Source organism: Ranitomeya variabilis, chromosome 2 (assembly GCF_051348905.1).
Source record: "Ranitomeya variabilis isolate aRanVar5 chromosome 2, aRanVar5.hap1, whole genome shotgun sequence".
Lineage (NCBI taxonomy): Eukaryota > Metazoa > Chordata > Amphibia > Anura > Dendrobatidae > Ranitomeya > Ranitomeya variabilis.
Genome location: NC_135233.1, coordinates 247,630,942 through 247,651,545, shown reverse-complemented (window position 1 = coordinate 247,651,545; position 20,604 = coordinate 247,630,942). Strand labels below are relative to the sequence as shown.

The following is a 20,604-nucleotide window of genomic DNA, read 5'->3' as shown; positions in this document are numbered from 1 at the left end:
ATCTATGGAGTCCTGCATATTTCTACTACTATTAGGGAACTACATACAGAGAAGGGACCCATAGCAGTGTCTCCTGTCCTACACAGGGTCCTAGACTTCTTGCACTTGATCACCATTCTCTGCCTCGAAGCTACTGGACCCCTTTACAAGTTCTCTAACATCCCCCCTCCCAACTATCATATTTAATTAAGGGTGTACATACAAATAGGGACCAACCATGGGGCCCCTTCAGTGAGGCCGATCCTCTCTGCTACCAACTTACGCCTTTCTTCTCCCGAGAAACTTCAGGTTTAGCTAGGAACAACATGGAAAATTGTCCCAAAGATCGGGAAGATTTAAATCTAAAATTCAGAACTATAATGGGGGGGAGGGTGCACTGTCACCTTCATTATTGGGTCCCATGTATTCTATGCATGAAACTGTAAATATCTGGTCTCTTTGGACTGGAAGAAAGGACCTTTTGGGTGACAAACTCCCTGGTCAAGTGCAACCACAGTCCATGTAGGTGACAGTCTTGTCATGGTTCATCCGACATTAGAAAAAAAGGGTTTGCTTTTTTTTACCCCTAAAAACAACACCACTCTTGCCTATAGGTGGTGCTGGGAATTACATTTTAGCTCCGATCAAGCTGAGCTTCAGTATCACACACAGCCTGACGTTATTTCTGAAAAAAAAAAAAAAATATCTCAGATATAAACCCCTTCAAGAAGTGATATTCAACTTATTCTATTACAATCGAAAAAACCCTTTATCAGTTGTATACAAACCATATAATAAAACTACATCACAAACTGTCATGTAGTCAGAATACTGATATTTGATTACATAACTAAGATCATTTACAAAAATATAAATTCACAATGAATAAGGCTTATGGGGCACTTAGGAGGTTGAGGTCTACACTTGGTAAATGCCTTAGCAGACACAACATTGAACGGAATCCTGGCCATGGGTATGTACTGTATGAACACACTATACTTATGTCTACCAATAGGAGGCGACGGAATAGAGAACTTGGAAAGCCATAGAAAAGCATGGTAATTGAGCTAGGCTGTAGGCCACAGAACGCGTTGGGGCTTTCAGGACCAACACATAGGCTGCTGTATGTACTAATCGACCAATGAAGAAGACTAAGAAATGGATCCTGGCGATGCTTGGATTGGGATCCATTAAGGAGTAGATGGCGCCGAGGAAAAGGAATGGGAAGATGTTCTCCATGTCATTGCGATGGGCTCTAGGAAAAATAAAATAGACAATTAAGTGAAATGAAAGGGATAGAAAAACCAAGACAGTATCAACAAAAGTAATGAGATCCTTCAATAGCAACTTTCCCCAATCTGGTATCATGAACCTCCACCTCAGGCCCCCCATGATGCAAATAACAGTATCAGTAGCCTTTTCATGGGTTTCTGTCTTGACTTACATGTTGCATAAAATAATGGAATGCTGTTGATTGGACTGAAATATCTTCTATGTAACTGTCAAGAAGCTGCTGTTGATAGAACCAGCATCCATGGTCAAGCTATACCTATTTCAGGAGTACGGTTTAAGACCTAGTGGATGCATCGTATTCTTTTTAGTGATTCTATGAGTTTCTAATATTATATTATATATATTTTTTCTTTGTTTGTCCAGAATCTATCCTTTGCTAGGAATTTATAGGGTCATCAGGGGACAGAAAACTTGTGAGTGGGGGCGCCACTGGCACTTTAAATTAGGGTGCCAACCCCTACACCCCTACGGACAGGAAGGGTTATCTAAGGGATACGCAGGTTAACAGAATCCCCCCTCCTCTGCCTTAATATATTTTTGTCTTTTTAGGTGGTTATTATTTTAGAGATTGGTGTGGCCGCACCATAACACTACTAGGGGAACACGAAGAGTCCATTGACTGTGATATCGATATTTAGTGAAGATCTTGTACTTTATTTTTGAGCACTTTATTCACTTGTATAGGTGAGATTTTTTGAGGAATAATTTAATATTTTAATAAAATTATATTTTTACAAATGAGTTGTTTATGTAATTTGTTATGTTCACACCCTTATATATTCTTGTAAGTAGATCCAGCATCCTTACTATGGATTTTTTGGGAAAATGTGAGTGATGCGCTGCTGTAATTGGGGAACTGATTGGATTGTCTTGTTTATTTCTTTAAAAACCGCTGTAAGATAACAATAAATCATGCTCACCATATCGATCCACAGCCACTCCTCTTCCTATACTACCAGGGACCAACCCATGTCTCATCACTTCCTGTTTTTATCAGGCTCTGTACTTCCTTTTCCAGAAAGACAGGAAACCGTTGCAACCAATCACTCATAGCAATAGTGACACTTCTGTGGACAGTGACTAGCTGCAGGAGTTACATGCCCCGTTTTTGGAAGATGAAGCATAGGATACTGCGTTGGTTAAAGTCAGAGTCTGGTCTGTAACAGTTCTTCTTGCTGACAGTTTCTAAACAACATTTTCCCTTACTACCTCATTCAGACAACCAATTTTCTTGTTTTGTCCATTTTTTTATTTTTTACTGTAGCATCCGTTTTACTAGTAAAACCACCAACGCCTAAGAAGCTAAGCAAAAGCTGAAAAACAGCTTGAAATGTAACAAAGATTCTGGATTTTACATGAAAGCATCTCCTCTTTACAAGTTGGTTGCATTAAGGGGTTATCCTAACTGGACAATATCTGCGGCAAAAAAAAAGCCACCGCTAAAGATTGGCTGTCGAAACCACTGATGATTGGATTTGTGCCAAAATTAATTTTGTAACTCTTGGGTCAAGTGACTGGTAAATATTAGTCAGTTCTATGGGTGGTAACATTTCCTTTTATTTCTGTGTTATTTTCTCATAACTCTACCAAGTTGTGCCAAAAGTTGCAGATGCAGTCTCATTAAGCAGAACAAATTGCATATTTATGGGTGAGGCAGTCTCACGTAAGCTCTTGTCTGAGCGTGATATCTAGCCCTGGCCTTGCAATGAAAGCCCCTTCACCAGGACCATTTTTTGTGGGCAGATTAGTGGCATATTGCCAAACACCAACTGCTTTTAGACTATGTTCACACAACGTTTAAAAAAGTTTTTTTTTTTTTTTTAATGAATCCGCTCCAAAACCGCAGGTGAAGGGGTGAATATATATATATATATATATATATATATATATATATATATATATATATATATATATATATATATATATATATATATATACACACACACACACACACACACACACACACACACACACAGGGTGGTCCAAAAGTAGGTGGACAGTATGTGTAATAGGGTTATGAAGGGGGAGATTTATCAAACATGGTGTAAAGTGAAACTGACTCAGTTGCCCTTAGCAACCAATCAGATTCCACTTTTCATTCTTCACAGACTCTTTGGAATATGAAAGGTGGAATCTGATTGGTTGCTAAGGGCGACTGAGTCAGTTTCACAGATCCAGTTTTCACAGATAAATCTCCCCCAAATCTGTTTTCTTTTCAGATAATTCAGATAACCCATAATGGCAAATAATTTAAATACAGATCAAAAAATATGGATTTTAAAAGAGTATTGGAAATCTCAAAATGCTGTAACAGTTAGAGCAAATTGGTTGAAACATTTGGTACTCAAGCCCCAAATAAACCATTTACCGCATTCGTGACAAATTCGATGCCACTGGCTCAATCCTTAATGCTCCAAAAACTGGTCGACCCAAAACAGCCTGGACAGAAAATAATAAACAACTTGTTGCTGAAACATTTGTTCAGAGTCCAAAAAAGTCCACCAGAAGAGTGTCTTTAGAATTGGGAATTTCACAAGCTTCCATCATGCGAATCCTGAAATCTATTGGGTGGAAAGCTTATAGTCCACGTCTAATTCATGGTTTATTGGAGGACAATCCAGACAGGCGGCTGCAATTTAGTGAGATTATGCTTAACGAAATTGAAGAAAATCCAGTAATTTTAGAGAACATTATGTGGAGTGATTATCTGGCCATATTAACAGGCATAATTGTATTTACTGGTATAATGAGAACATGCATTTAACATTAGAGCAACAACTAAATGAGCCTGGTGGCAATGTTTGGGGTGGTATTTCAAGTTTTGGTGTTTTTGGACCATTTTTTTGGTCTGTTGTTCCCCAGTTACAGCAACAGTCTAATTCAAATGACCTTTATTTCCAACAAGATGGGGCCCCTCCACATTATTCAAGAGTAGTCCGCGAGTATCTTGATGAAACATTTCGAAGAGGCCCACTTGATTGGCCAGCACATTCACTAGACTTGACCCCAATGGATTTTTTCTTTTGGGGAATACTCAAGGACAAAGTTTATAGTCGAAAGCCAAAAAGTGTCAGTGATTTGAAACATTACATAAGAGATGCATTTCAAGAAATTAATACCCAAAGAGAATTGTTCAAAAATGTTTGTCGAAGCATAATAAGGCTACTTTCACACTAGCGTTAACTGCATTACGTCGCAAATCCGTTTTTTTGCCGAAAAAACGGATGCGTCAAAAAAGTGAAAAACGTATGCAACGCATACAGCATTTCGACGGATCCGTCGCAAATCCGTTAAACGTTTCCGTCGAAAATACTGGATGCGTTGCATACGTTGCATCCGTTTTTACCATCCGTTGCATCCGTTTTTACGACTGATCCGTTTTTAAAATGGGAGGCTCCCAAATTTGATTGGCTACTGGAAAATATGGAAAACTATATAGTTACTGTTTTTACAGCCCATTTTTGAGGGTTTTAGTTTTGTGGCAGCGATGGAAGGTGTTCTTGTGAGCATTGCTAGTTTGGTTACCGACATTATCTTTGAGACGAATCGCCTGGATATCATAGTGCGGGAGAAGGAGGCGGCAGCGGAAAAACGGAGGATGCTTCTGCAGCAACGGAGACGGAGGCGACTCTGGATACATCCGATTAATGAACTACGGATGATGATAAAGGGATCCAAACCCTAACCCTACCCCTAACCTCACCCCTAACCGTTTAATGAACATTTTCTGACAGTCATAGTGCCACGTATTTCAGTGCCACGTATTTCAGTGCCACGTATTTCAGTGCCACGTATTTCAGTGCCACGTATTTAAGTGCCACGTATTTGTGCCACGTATTTCAGTGCCACGTATTTCAGTGCCACGTATTTAAGTGCCACGTATATAAGTGCCACGTATTTCAGTGCCACGTATATAAGTGCCACGTATATAAGTGCCACGTATATAAGTGCCACGTATAACCACGTAGTTATAGTATTTATAGTACGTGGCACTTAAATACGTGGCACTTAAATACGTGGCTGGCTGGGGTCTTGTGGCTGGCAGTCTTCTCTCTGGGTCTTGCTGGCATATGTGGGGTTGAAGGCCCAGGCCAGGTTTATATAGATTTGGGGGTGTCTGGCCAATTGGCAACAAAATCCAGCTTCTGAGCATGCTCAGTGTAAAAAAACGTATTGCAGCGCTGCATTGCGTCGTACGACGTGTCCCGACGCATCCGTCGCTTATAGGCTTCCATTGTAGCCAACGACGTATGCCGCAGGATGCGTCGCGACACGTTTTTTAGGCGGAGACAAAAAACGTTACAAGCAACGTTTTTTGCCGACGACGTGTGGCCAAATTTCGACGCATCCGTCATAAAACGGACACGACGTATGCCAATCCGTCGCAATACGTCGCCAATACAAGTCTATGGGGAAAAAACGCATCCAGCAAAAACTTTTGCTGGATGCGTTTTTTCTGAAAAAAGACGTTTTGAGACGTAATGCAGTTAACGCTAGTGTGAAAGTAGCCTAAGAGGTAGACTTCAAAGCTGTGTAAATTGTGATGGAAAACAGTTTGAGCACCTGCGTTGATAAAATTTAAGGGCTTTCGTATTATTGTTCAGAATAAAACTTAATTGTCAACGTTATGCTTGTGTTAGTAAATATAATTTTATATATAAATCAAAATAAATGTTATTATTTTCTGTCCACCTACTTTTGGTCCAATATATATATATATCTATATATATAATTGTCTAAGGGGTACTTCCGTCTTTCTGTCGGCAACTTCCGTCACAGATATTCATTGTCCTGTCATGGCTGCCGCGACCAATCAGTGACGGGCACAGTCCGATTAGTCCCTCCCTACTCCCCTGCAGTCAGTGCCCGGCGCCCGCTCCACAGTCCCCGCAGTCACGGCTCACACAGGGTTAATGCCAGCGGTAACGGACCGCGTTATGCCGCGGGTAACTCACTCCGTTACCGCCGCTATTAACCCTGTGTGACCAAGTTTTTACTATTGAGGCTGCCTATGCAGCCTCAATAGTAAAAACATCTAATGTTAAAAATAATAATAATAAAAATAAATCATTATATACTCACCTTCCGCCGCTCCGGTGACCGATCCATGCAAGCGGCAGGTTCCGGTGCTAAGGTTGGTGTGCGACAAGGACCTGCCATGACGTCACGGTCATGTGACTGCGACATCATCACAGGCCCTGCGCGCCTGTGCGAGAAGGACCTGCCGTGACGTCACGGTCATGTGACCGCGACGTCATCACACCCTTGGACCGGAAGCTGCCGCCTGTTATGATCCCAGTGGTAGAGGATCTCTGATATTCCGGCAAGATAGCAAAAACATAAATACTGCTCTAGGGAGGTGGAAACTGGGCTAACCGCATACCTGATCCTAACACACACAACTAGAAGCAGCCGGTGAACGTGCCTACGTTGGTTCTAGACGTCTCGAGCCAGCCGGAGAACTGACTACCCCTAGAGGGAAAATAAGACCTCACTTGCCTCCAGAGAAATTGAACCCCAAAGATATAGAAAGCCCCCAACAAATAATAACGGTGAGGCAAGAGGAAAACACAAACGTAGAGATGAACTAGATTCAGCAAAGTGAGGCCCACTAGTCTAGATAGACAGAAAATAGATAGTGGACTATGCAGTCAGCAGAAAACCCTACAAAAACATCCACGCTGAACATTCAAGAACCCCCACACCGACTGACGGTGCGGAGGGAGAATATCAGCCCCCTAGAGCTTCCAGCGAGCCAGAAAATCAAATATTAAGCAAGCTGGACAAAGACACTGAAAAATGCAAACAATCCAAATTATACAAAACGGACTTAGCTTTTCTTGCATGAGACAGACTGAAAGGAATCCGGAGGAGACCATATAGGTCTGGATACAACGATGCCAGGCAAGAGACTGAGTCCGGAGGAGACTTAAATAGGGAACACCCGCTGCTTAACGACACAGCTGGAGCTCAGGCCTGCAACAAGACATGCCTAACACAATACCGTTAGTGACCACCAGAGGGAGCCCAGAAACACAGTTCACAACAGCCGCCTGAACCGAACACAGGCGACAGAACTACAAGGGGTCCCTCGGAAGGTGACTATATGTTTATTTTGTATTTTTTAACCTGTGACATACGTGGCTGGGCAATATACTACGTGGCTCTGTGCTGTATACTACGTCACTGGGCAATATACTACGTCACTGGGCAATATACTACGTGGCTGGGCAATATACTACGTGGCTGTGCTGTATACTACGTCGCTGTGCAATATACTACGTGGCTCTGTGCTGTATACTACGTCGCTGTGCAATATACTACGTGGCTCTGTGCTGTATACTACGTAACTGGGCAGTATACTACGTGGCTCTGTGCTGTATACTACGAAACTGGGCAATATACTATGTGGCTGTGCAATATACTACGTAACTGGGCAATATACTACGTCACTGTGCAATATACTACGTCACTGGGCAATATACTACCTCACTGGGCAATATACTACGTCACTGGGCAATATACTACGTGGACATGCATATTCTAGAATACCCAATGCGTTAGAATCGGGACACCATCTAGTATATCTAATATATAAAGCTGAATGTGTGTATGTGTGTATGTATGTATGTATGTGTGTATGTCCGGGATTGGCATCTGAACCGTCACAGCTACAGCCACAAAATTTTGCACAGTCACACGTCTGGACCCCGAGAGCGTCATAGGCTATGTTGTGAGGTGAAATTTCAACCCCGCGCTTTCCAATTCACCAAACAATTTTGCCCCTATCTACATAATGGGGAAAAAGTGAAAGGAAAAGTGTTGGAGGCAAATTAACAGCTGCCAGATGTGAACAAGGGGGACTTAAAGAATGACAGCGATGGCGCCAAAGAGTATATACTGTACAGTTGCTAAGGTGGGGCCCCAACATGGGATAATCACCACACCACCACGGGAATATGAACACACACACAAAATGCGCCACACACTACCACATGCTCGAACACATATACCACCCTCAGCGCACATTTCACCACACATACACCAACCTCGCCACATAAAAGTAGAAACACAAAAGTCGCCGTTCAAAACTCGCCACGCGCAAAACTCTCCACATGCAAAACTCGCCACACGTGCAAAACTCACCTCATGGAAAACTCGACACACGCAAAACTTGCACACGCAGAAAAATTGCCACACGCAGAAAAATTGCCACATGCACAAAAGTTGCCTCACACAAAACTTGCACATACTCAAAAGGCACCACACATAAAACTCGCCACGCGCAAAACTCACCATGCGCAAAACTTGCTGCACACAACTTGCTACACTAACCTGTCACATGCAACTCGACACACAAAAAGTTGCTACACGCATGTCGCCACACAAAACTCATCTCACAAAAGTCGCTACATGCATGTCGCCACACGCAACTCAACACACACAACTTGACACACGAAACTCGCCCTAAAACACACACAAGTCTGGTATTATCCTTCAAAAATAAAAATCTGATTAATAAGCAGACAAACTACAAGAGCAACAAATGTACCATATAGGAATCCGGCAGCTGTCAGTCACATGACCAGTCTATTATGTGTATGTGTGAGCTAATATATACTGCCAGGGGGTGGGCTTACTGTTGGCTGGGGATTTATCAGGCTGCCATTTTAGCTTACAAATACTGAGGTAAAAATACTGACCAAATAACGTGTGAACGAGGGCTAATACAGGAGGAGATGACATACAGATATATACTATATACAGGAGGAGATGACACACAGGTATATACTATTTACAGGGGAGATGACACACAGGTATATACTATATACAGGAGGAGATGACACACAGATATATACTATATACAGGAGAGATGACACACAGGTATATACTATATAGAGGAGGAGATGACATACAGGTACATACTACATACAGGAGGAGATGACATACAGGTATATACTATATACAGGAGGAGATGACACACAGGTATATACTATATACAGGAGCAGATTACCTACAGGTATATATTATATACAGGAGGAGATGACATACAGGTATATGCTATGTATAGGAGGAGATGACATACAGGTATATACTATATACAGGAGGAGATGACACACAGATATATACTATATATAGGTGAGATGACACACAGGTATATACTATATACAGGAGATTACATACAGGTATATCTAATATATAAAGCTGAATGTGTGTATGTATGTATGTGTGTATGTCCGGGATTGGCATCTGCACCGTCGCAGCTACAGCCACAAAATTTTGCACAGTCACACGTCTGGACCCCGAGAGCGTCATAGGCTATGTTGTGAGGTGAAATTTTAACCCCGCGCGTTCCAATTCACCAAACAATTTTGCCCCTATCTACATAATGGGGAAAAAGTGTTGGAGGAAAATTGACAGCTGCCAGATGTGAACAATGAGGACTTAAAGAATGAGAGCGATGGTGCCAAAGAGTATATACCGTACAGTTGCTAAGGTGGGGCCCCGACATGGGATACTCACCACACACGGGGATATGAACACAAACACAAAATGCGCCACACACTACCACGTGCTTGAACACATATACGACCCTCAGCACACATTTCACCACACACACACCAACCTCGCCACATAAAAGTCGAAACACAAAAGTCACCACTCAAAACTCGCAACGCGCAAAACTCGCTACATGCAAAACTCGCCATATGCAAAACTAGGCTCACGCAAAACTCGCCACACGTGCAAAACTCACCTCATGGAAAACTCACCTCATGCAAAACTTGCACACACAGAAAAATTGCCACATGTACAAAAGTTGCACCACATGCAAAAGTTGCCTCACACAAAACTTGCACATACTCAAAACGTACCACACATAAAACTCGCCACGCGCAAAACTCGCCATGCACAAATCTTGCTGCACACAACTTGCTACACTAACCTGTCACATGCAACTCGACACACAAAATGTTGCTACACGCATGTCGCCACACAAAACTCATCTCACAAAAGTCGCTACATGCATGTCGCCACACGCAACTCAACACACACAACTTGACACATGAAACTCGCCCTAAAACACACACAAGTCTGGTATTGTCCTTCAAAAATAAAAATCTGATTAATAAGCAGACAAACTACAAGAGCAACAAATGTACCATATAGGAAATACGGCAGCTGTCAGTCACATGACCTGTCTATTATGTGTAAGCTAATATATACTGCCAGGGGGGAGGGCTTCCTGTTGGCTGGGGATTTATCAGGCTGCCAATAGCAACCAATCACAGCTCAGCTTCTATTTTGCTACAGTTAATTAACCTGAGCTCTGATTGGTTAATATAGGCAACAAAGACATTCTCAGTATAACAAAGCTAATATATGTTGTGAAATTCTTCTATTAGCTTAGTTTTTGCCTTTTAATAATTACATTTCTATCTATTTGTTTTGTGGTTTTTGTGTGCAGAATAAATTTTTGTTAACACATTCTATTTTGCTAACAGCAGTCATTAACCCGGGCGAAGCCGGGTAGTACAGCTAGTATATATATATTAAATAGTTTACTTTATGTCTTGGGCCCCAGTGCGGCTGCACTAATTGTACATCCGAATCTGGTAATATAATAGTATTGCAGTTTAGTGCTTTAATGTTGCCACAATGCAACATTCACAGAATTCTGTGATATAGTGCCAATTGCAATGAACATATAAGGGTATGTGCACACGTATTCTTGGCCACTGCGGATTTTTCCGCAGCAGATTTGATAAATCTGCAGGGCAAAAATGCTGCGTTTTTGCTGCAGATTTATCGTGGATTTACCGCGAATTTACTGCGGTTTTTCTGCGGTTTTCACTGCAGTTTTCCATAGGGGCAGCTGTAAAACCGCTGCGGAATCCGCAGAAAGAAGTGACATGCTGCGGAATGTAAACCGCTGCCTTTCCGCGCGTTTTTTTCCGCAGCATGTGCACAGCGCTTTTGGTTTCCCATAGGTTTACATTGAACTGTAAACTCGTGGGAAACTGCTGCGGATCTGCAGCAAAATCGGCATCGTGTGCACATACCCTAATAGTGTTATATGCTGCCTACATGGTGGTGCTATATATAGTACATTGAATATATATAACAGTACCATATCGTGCAAATATCAAAATACTTTGTATTGCAGATTTGATGATGTCATGTGGAAGCCGACAGGCGGTGGAGGCAGTGGACTAATTGCCCTTTTACTCATGATATAGCCCAGCATGGATTTTGTGTAAATTCTAGTGCCTTAACACTACCACCATGCAGTGCCCCCCATACAGTGAACCATGACAGCACCATAAAAAGCACCATGTATTTCTCAAATAATAATGCCAGCTAGCGTACTTCATAACAGAAGACGCCATGATGCATTTAGGCATTGACGGTGGTGACCCTGTTGGGCAATTGCCCCTTTTGTCATTGCTCTAATCCAGCCCTAAATTGATATCAAGGATTTGTAGTAAATTCCCTATAGCCGGCAGGCCCCAACTGTGCTGGCAGAGAGGATTTTGTTCCTATAGGCTCCTAATATGCATTTCTTGTACCGGGGCCCCTACTAGAGGTAGCAATTCCCCAAAAAGATGCCTTCAGATGTCAACAGGCAGCAGACTCAGCGACTACAGGAGATCTGCAGCTGAGTCTCTTCATTCTGCAGCTTGTCTCCAATTTCCTAGTGTAGCCTTGAGCTTGGAATGTGATCCAGGAAAAAAAAATGTTGGAGAGAATGAAAGTCCAGTCTCTAAAGTAGACAGTCTCCTCCTGCCCTGTAATTAAGTGCAGATTTTGTAGGGGATGGATCCCTTCTACACTTTCTCTTAGGGAGAATCAGAATGACAAGTGAGATGTTATATAAACAGGGGCTGTATAAACATAAGCTAGGGAGTTCCCTTTTCATTAGCAGCACAAGCAAAAGCCATGTATACACAAATTTCAGCCGTATGTGTGTGTATACATGGAATCAGCTCAGCTTTCAGTTATTTCCGCATGCCTAAAAGTTTCCAGAAAAGTTACAAACCACAGCATCTGGTTCATTGAGGTCGTCATATAAGATTATGCTGAAAGCACAGTCTTATTTATTATTTTTACTTTACCTTTTTTTCTCATCATTTATAGATCAACGGTATATTCTGTGGAGACTGCACAGAAAAAAGTCATTCAAAAGAATGCTTCTTCCCAATCTTCGGACAGTGCAAACATGCTTGTTGGTAGGCAGATTATAAACAAGCCTAGTCTTTAACTCCACGTCATTTTAACAGGAGTTGGGTACTCTTAAGAAGACAGAAGTGGTTTATTACCGCTTCTGTCTTTATGGCTGTCCCAATAGTGCTAATAGAAATTATTATTTTTTTATAAAATATGTTATTACTTACATATAAAAACACCCCAAAAAACTGCATATAATAAGTATTCATACAACTGTGAAAACAGGGGGGATTTATTCAAGCAGATTATTTGGTGTGAGATGTGAACATTAAAAGAGCAAAAATAGCTTTCTTCTAAATTTGAATCAATTTTTTTTTTTCTATGAACTGCATAGTATTTATATATGTACATGAAAACAGCTATGAAAAATTCTATTTTTCTTACATAAAACAAAGCCTTATACAGCTACATCAGAAAGAAGAAAAATAAAGTTATGGCTGTTAAAAAACGAAGGGAAAAAAACAGCTATTTTTGAGGCTATTCATTAAGGGGTTAGCCAGCATTTGTTTTAATACAGCCCATGCTATAAACAGATTGATCTTATGATATAAAACCAACGTGCAAATAATGGTCATATGTAAACACAGCTTAATACAAGCATCGAAAAATCAAACAGATGGATGTTACCAGGTATGATTGGAACCCAGTGCACTGGGTTGTAATCTTTCAATTTTCAGATTGGCCATTGAGCCATTTTAGACTCATTATTCTGTCTTTTTAGGTAGAGTTTTCAGCAGGCTCATTATCATCAAAGACAGGATTACAATGAAAGGTAACACCCCTGGATACATAGGTGATATCACAGGATCCACCAATCACAATAAGTGAAGTAATAGCTCCCCCTCCCTTCACAATGAGTTTTGCACATACTTATTAGACACTTTAATACAATACATGGGTTCTGTTCATCGCTGCTAGTGCAAATGTGAACTTTCTGAAACAGGAAGTATGAGGCAAAAAAAAAACAATAGCCAGTGTGAAAATTGCAAAACTTCTAATCTTTAATAAAGATTGTGATAGAGATGAAAAAAAAGATAATTAATTCAAATGGTAATTTGATTTTCCGATGCCCATCAGTACCATGAGAGGGGGTATGCCTCATAGGACAGGAAACCTGTGAATGCAAAAAGGCGGAACCTCCCACCATTCCTCACTGGTTTCTGAGACAAAAAAGTCACCTTCATGTGGTTAACTTATACATTTAAAAAGTTCTTCTTACTGTGACACCCATTGAAATAACCCCCATCAATCATAAAACCAGAAGAAAAAGGGAGGAAATGTAGGGTTGCTGTAATGGGCTCCAGAAAATTAAATTACTAGTTAGTGTAATTATCTGCAGTGTCAGAATAAAGTAGATGGAGAAGTGCAAATGGCTGCTCTACATAAAGAACCTTTAGAAGCCTCTGACTTCTCTACCCAAGATGACCGAAATGGCTCCAGTGGAGTGAGCTGCAAGACCCCCTGGGGCTAGAGTAGAAGACTTGTAGGCCCTGTAGTGCAGCGGGGTTGGTGCAGTGCAACAGATAGGCAGGGACCACAGAAAGATCAACATAAACTGTGTCTTTATTCTCAGACTTACATAACAGGAGTGATATCTTCCAGATCGCAGCTGGATTTCCACAAATACAGTCTGTATTCAAAACCCATTGTCATGGGCAATGGCACCGCCGTGTCTGTTGGGTGCATCAGCCGCCTTGAAGTCCCTGGCTCTGTGTTAGCTCCACACAGACCTGGGTTGCACAGAGCCTTCTGCTCTGCAGCTTGCAACCTCCAAACTGACACACACAAGGCCAAACTGACAAATTTAAATGGAATCGTGGCCATAGAGCCACTTCCAAAACCCAGAGTGGAGAGAGGGATTATACCCACTATCAAACCTGCAAATCCCTCTAAAAATAAAAGCCCTTGATGGGTTTTCCTACAAATTTGACTGGGTCAACTACTTGGACCCAATCCACTCTTTTATTTTGCCTTGTGATTCACAGGCGTTCTGCTGTGAACACAAGGCGCCCCAGCTGGTTTAATAAGACTCTGCCCACATCTTTGTGGACACATATCGACCATCACATATGATCACCCTCACAGCCCCTAAAATAGTCTGTTTAATCGACCTAACTATGGTCTTCTTACTAGCCACCTTCCCTTTATTTACTTCTCCAAAATGAAAGAAGGAACTAGTCGAAAAGAAGATGTAACCTAGAGATATTTAATAACGCATCTTCTTATGTCTAAGCGTTAAACTCCCTTTCCTTTTCTGACTTAAGATGATCACAAAAAAAACAGGAAAATACTCTCACCTGAGACCTATTAAATTTATTAGAGATTTTACTAAGGAAGGCCGGGTCTGGTTTTATTACAATACAGTCCTCTAAAATAGCCGTGTACGGAGGAGAAATGGACATTGCCTGAAGTTTCCCAATGCGCCTAGCGGATGTAATCGTCAACAAAAAAACAGCATTTTAGTGTCAGAATTTTTAAAGAAAGTTCATTAATTGGCTCAAGAAGGTGATGTAGTGAGTGCATTCAACACCAAGTTTAAATCCCAAGGGTGCATTCTAGGAGCAGAAACCAGACGGGACCTAGAGATGCCCTTAAAAAATATTGCAACCCATGGATGGTCAGCAATATTATGTTGAAAAACAGTGCTAAGGACAGAGACGTGTACTTTAAAGGTGCTAACCACTTCATCGTCCTCGTGCTGAAGCCCAACGGTGAGTGGTGATTTTGCAATGATTACCGCAAGCTGAATGAGGTCTCCAAATGTGATGCACATCCGATGCTCCGTGAGGACGAACTTATTGAGAGACTGAGAACTGCGAGGTACCTCACCACCCTTGACCTGACTAAGGGCTACTGGCAGATCACCATGTCCCAGAGTGCCAAGGAGAAGATGGCCTTCTTGATGCCTGATGGGTGTTTCCAATACACCAGAATGCCCTTCGGACTGCAGGGGGGACCAGCAAGCTTCCAGAGGGTGATGGATCAGGTCCTGGTTCCCCATAAGAAGTATACCGCAGACTACCTAGATGACATTGTGGTCTTCAGCCCTGACTGGGGTAGTCATCTACCAAAGGATGCATTGAGGAATGCGGGGTTCACTATAAACCCCAAAAAAATATGCCATAGGGAAGGAAGAGGCCAAATATCTAGGCTCTGTCATCAGGAGGGGCAAAATAAAGCCCCAGATGAACAAGATTGAGGCAGTCCAGAAATGGCCACAACCACTTTCCAAAAAGTTAGTGAGGGAATTGTGGGTTACTACTGACGGTTTATCCCAAGGGTCGCCATGATTGCTGCGCCGTTGACGGACCTCCTTCAAGGCACAAGATCATTGTTGATAAAATGGTCTGCTGAGACTGAGATGGCTTTCCAGGAGGTGAAGAAGGCTCTATGTAAACATCCGATTTTGGTCGCTCCAGACTTCAGCAAGGAGTTCGGGGTCCAGACAGATGCGTCAGAAGCCGGCTTGGGAGCTGTGCTGTCTCAGGTAGTTAATTGGGAGGAGCATCCGTCCTGTATCTGAGCCGGAAGCTCTCTTCGTGTGAGAGAAACTATGCCATCCTTGAGAAGGAGTGCTTAGCTATAAAATGGGCCATAGATACCCTGCGGTACTACCTGCTAGGCCGTAGGTTTAAGATGGTATCTGACCATGCTCCTCTGAGGTAGTTGAGGGAAAAGAAGGCTAAAAATGCTCTGATAACTAAATGGTTCTTTGGCCTCCAAGATTTCACTTTTCACGTCGAACATAGGCCAAGAAAGTTGCATGCGAATGCAGTTGCCCTATCCAGACTCCCATGCATAGCAAATGAAGGTGCCAAAACCCTCAGCTTTGTGCAGAGGGGGGAGTATGTGACAAAGTCACTGGTAATGTAATAGAGGGAAGATATGTGTCACTGCGCTTAATGGCGTCAGTAATATGAAACCAGAGTATTTTCCTCTAGCACACTATGTGTTGTGAGGGTTAAGTTAAAGTTTCATAATGGGCTGCTTTCATGTGGACCTTCATAGAGCGGGAGGGAGGATGTCTGCAATATCTGCACCTGCAGAGCTGCCGGGACCTGTGATATCATGATCATGTGGTCAGTCACATACTGGAAAAAGTCACATGGTCTGGGGTTTAAATAAATGGGCTCTAGAGGCAGTCTTGGGTCAGCTAGACTGGAGGGAGGTTCTCCAGTGGATTGGTGTCCTGAAGAGTCTGAACCTGTGTTGCCCCAGAGTGAGGTGCCACCTGCATACCTATGGACTGTGTTGCAGTGTCTTGTTTTTTGTTGTTTTCTGTTTTAGCCAGAAATGCTGCATTTATTTTCCCTTCTTGTTGGTTTATGCTGCAATACAATAAACTAACTGAAGACTTAAAGAGACGGAGTTCCTACTTTCTACCTTTGCATACTGTCATGTGAGTTGGACTACCACAAGATATAAATATGTATAAAAATTCTAGAAAATATAAGTCATTTTCTGAAGACGCATTCCTCTAATATTTTATAATCTTTTACCATAGATCCGTTGACAATTCTTTTGCTTTCCCCATGACTCACAATCCAGAAACATCAGTGGCTGGATGAAAGATGCAAGAGTCTGTCTGGATCCCAGTAACTCACTCAGCTCAGGTCACAGGTGAGGATGTTACCTTAAGTAGCCATTCAAACCCATTTATGTCAGCTGCTGTGCATGTTATCAGGCCAAAATCACCAGTGTATGTGAACTATTGATCACAGTCATTTGGATGTTTTGGGTTGTCATTATGATTTAAAAAGAGAAAACACAGTAGTTTGACAATAAATGGCTTCATCCAACCATTTTCCATGAGTGGAAAAAAAGTTTTGGTGTTATCATTAATATTCTCTGAAAAAAACACCAAGGAAGCAAAAAGTGTGTCAATGACTGCCTGCTGGACATCTGTCAAGTCAGCAGTCTTCCAACTGAAACAGACTAAGGGACCTTTTTAAACGCTTAGGAAGCCTCTGCAGGCTGGTTTTTATTATTCTAACTTACTGAGATAATGACTTTTGGGTTTTCATTGGCTGTAAGCCATAATCATCAACATTAACATAAATAATCACTTGAAATAGATCACTCTGTTTGTAATGACTCTATATAATATATGAGTTTCACCTTTTGTATTGAAGAACTGAAATAAATTAACTTTTTGATGATATTCTAATTTTGTGAGAAGCACCTGTATTATCCATTTCCTACACTACTGGACTCATAGGGAGGGGCATCTGCATTAAAGGCTCAACATTTCTTCAAGATATAGTGCCATTCTTGCATATGTGATGCGTCTAATCACTTAACTGAGTTGTAATGTCAAACTTTGTCTCCTTTATGATTAACTAGCTGAAGAGCCTGGTGTTGCCTGGGCATAGTAAATATCTGTGGTTAGTTATAGCACCTCACTTCTCTTATTCTCCAATCACGCCTCTCATTTTCCCCCTCACATCTCTCATTTTCTCCCTTACACCTCTCATTTTCTCCCTTACACCTCTCATTTTCCCCCTCACTCCTCTTATTTTCCCCCTCACTCCTCTCATTCCCCCCTAACACTTGTCATTTCAACCTCACATCTGTAATTTTCCGATCACTCCACTATTTTCCCTCACTCCTCTCATTTTGCACTCACACCTTTTCATTTTCACCTCACACCCCTCATTTTCACCTCACACCTCTCATTTTCCCCTCAGTATATACATGTTTGTCATCTCCCTTATATATAGTATACACCTGTATGTCATCTCCTGTATATAGTATATACCTGTATGTCATCTCCTCTGTAAATAGTATATACCTGCTGTATGTCATCTCCTCCTGTATATTGTATATACCTATGTGTCATCTCTCCTGTATATAGTATATACCTGTATGTCATTTCTTCTGTATATACTATATACCTGTATGTCATCTCCTCCTATATATAGTATACACCTGTATATCATCTCCTGTATATAGTATATACCTGTATGTCATCTCCTCCTATATATAGTATATGCCTGCTGTATGTCATCTCCTCCTCGATATACCTATGTGTCATCTCCTCTTTTATATAGTTTATACCTGTATGTCATCTCCTCCTGTATATAGCATATACAAGGGTCATCTCCTCCTGTATATAGTATATACCTGTAAGTCATCTCCTCCTATATATAGTATATACCTGTGTGTCATCTGCTCCTGTATATAGTATATACCTGTGTGTCATCTCCTCCTGTATATAGTATGTACCTGTATGTCATCTCCTCCTGTATATAGTATATACCTGTGTGTCATCTCCTCCTGTATATAGTATGTACCTGTATGTCATCTCCTCCTGTATATAGTATATACCTGTGTGTCATCTTCTCCTGTATATAGTATATATCTGTGTCATCTCTTCCTGTATATAGTATATACCTGTGTGTAATCTCCCCTGTATATAGTATATACCTGTGTGTCATCTCCTCCTGTATATAGTATATATCTGTGTGTCATCTCCCCTGTATATAGTATGTACCTGTATGTCATCTCCTCCTGTATATAGTATGTACCTGTATGGCATCTCCTCCTGTATATAGCATATACCTGTGTGTCATCTCCTCTTGTATATAGTATATACCTGTGTGTCATCTGCTCCTGTATATAGTATATACTTGTGTGTCATCTCCCTTTGAGCGGTGACTTTTGTGTTTCAACTTTTATGTGGCAAAGTTGGTGTATGTGTGGTGAAATGTGTGCTGAGGGTGATATGTGTGTTCAAGCACGTGGTAGTGTGTGGCGCATTTTGTGTGTGTTCATATCCCCGTGTGTGGTGAGTATCCCATGTCGGGGCCCCACCTTAGCAACTGTACGGTTGTATATATATGTATATAATTGGAGCGTCCCCACCAGGGGCGGACTGGGCCGGGTTGCAAAGATGCAAATGCCCCCCGGGCCGCTCCCGCTGCAGCTGATCAGGGCCGGCCGCCTGGTGGTGGCTGTAAAGCTGCAAATTGTGTGCAAAGCTGCATCAAATTGTGCGCGGCCGTGTGCGCTGCACTGTGACGCGGCCGCTGCACTGTGAAGCGGCCGGCAGCAGTCACAGTCGGCGCACACGTCCGCGCCGGGTCCGGGAGCTTTGTGCGCGGCTGTCAGCTTGACGGCTGCACAGCTCCTGCTCCCTCCATGATATCTCTCTATACTTCCGGGTCAGGTGTCGGGCGTGCGCGATGACGTCATCGCGCACGTGCCGACATGTCCCGGCGGCCAGGACGCTAGCAGAGAGGCGCTGCAAGGGAGCGAGTGGTGATGTAAGTATAAAAAAACCTTTTTTTTTTTTTTTTTTTTTTTTTTAAAATTAAATGGTGGGTAACTGCAAATGAAGAAGTGGGGAGGGGTGAAAGGAGGCTGCACATGATGGAATTTTGGGGGTTAAAGGAGGCTGCACATGACGGAATTTGGGGGGGTTAAAGGAGAATGCACATGATGGAATTTGGGGGGGTTAAAGGAGAATGCACATGACGGAATTTGGGGGGGTTAAAGGAGGCTGCACGTGATGGAATTTGGGGGGTTAAAGGAGGCTGCACATGACGGAATTTGGGGGGGTTAAAGGAGGCTGCACATGATGGAATTTGGGGGGGTTAAAGGAGAATGCACATGATGGAATTTGGGGGGGTTAAAGGAGAATGCACATGACGGAATTTGGGGGGATTAAAGGAGGCTGCACATGACGGAATTTGGAGGGGGTTAAAGGAGGCTGCACGTGATGGAATTTGGGGGGGTTAAAGGAGAATGCACATGATGGAATTTGGGGGGGTTAAAGGAGAATGCACATGATGGAATTTGGGGGGGTTAAAGGAGAATGCACATGACGGAATTTGGGGGGGTTAAAGGAGGCTGCACGTGATGGAATTTGGGGGGTTAAAGGAGGCTGCACATGACGGAATTTGGGGGGGTTAAAGGAGAATGCACATGACGGAATTTGGGGGGGTTAAAGGAGAATGCACATGACGGAATTTGGGGGGGTTAAAGGAGGCTGCACGTGATGGAATTTGGGGGGTTAAAGGAGGCTGCACATGACGGAATTTGGGGGGGTTAAAGGAGGCTGCACATGACGGAATTTGGGGGGGTTAAAGGAGAATGCACATGATG

The 20,604-nt window shown here is 42.3% G+C and overlaps 1 protein-coding gene and 1 long non-coding RNA gene across 2 annotated transcripts in view; one reads left to right on the top strand and one right to left on the bottom strand.

Moving 5' to 3' along the window:
• Nucleotides 1–797: 797 nt before the first annotated feature.
• PTGES (prostaglandin E synthase) overlaps nt 798–20,604 on the bottom strand; it is an 87,415-nt gene continuing 67,608 nt past the window's right edge. Inside the window, exon 3 of the mRNA XM_077284488.1 lies at nt 798–1,234. Coding sequence (XP_077140603.1) covers nt 985–1,234 — 250 coding nt within the window. The 3' untranslated portion in view covers nt 798–984. The remainder of the gene's footprint in view (nt 1,235–20,604) is intronic.
• LOC143809304 (uncharacterized) overlaps nt 12,411–20,604 on the top strand; it is a 42,315-nt gene continuing 34,121 nt past the window's right edge. The window contains exons 1-2 of the long non-coding RNA XR_013222205.1: nt 12,411–12,500; nt 17,003–17,118. This is a non-coding gene — a long non-coding RNA (uncharacterized LOC143809304). The remainder of the gene's footprint in view (nt 12,501–17,002; nt 17,119–20,604) is intronic.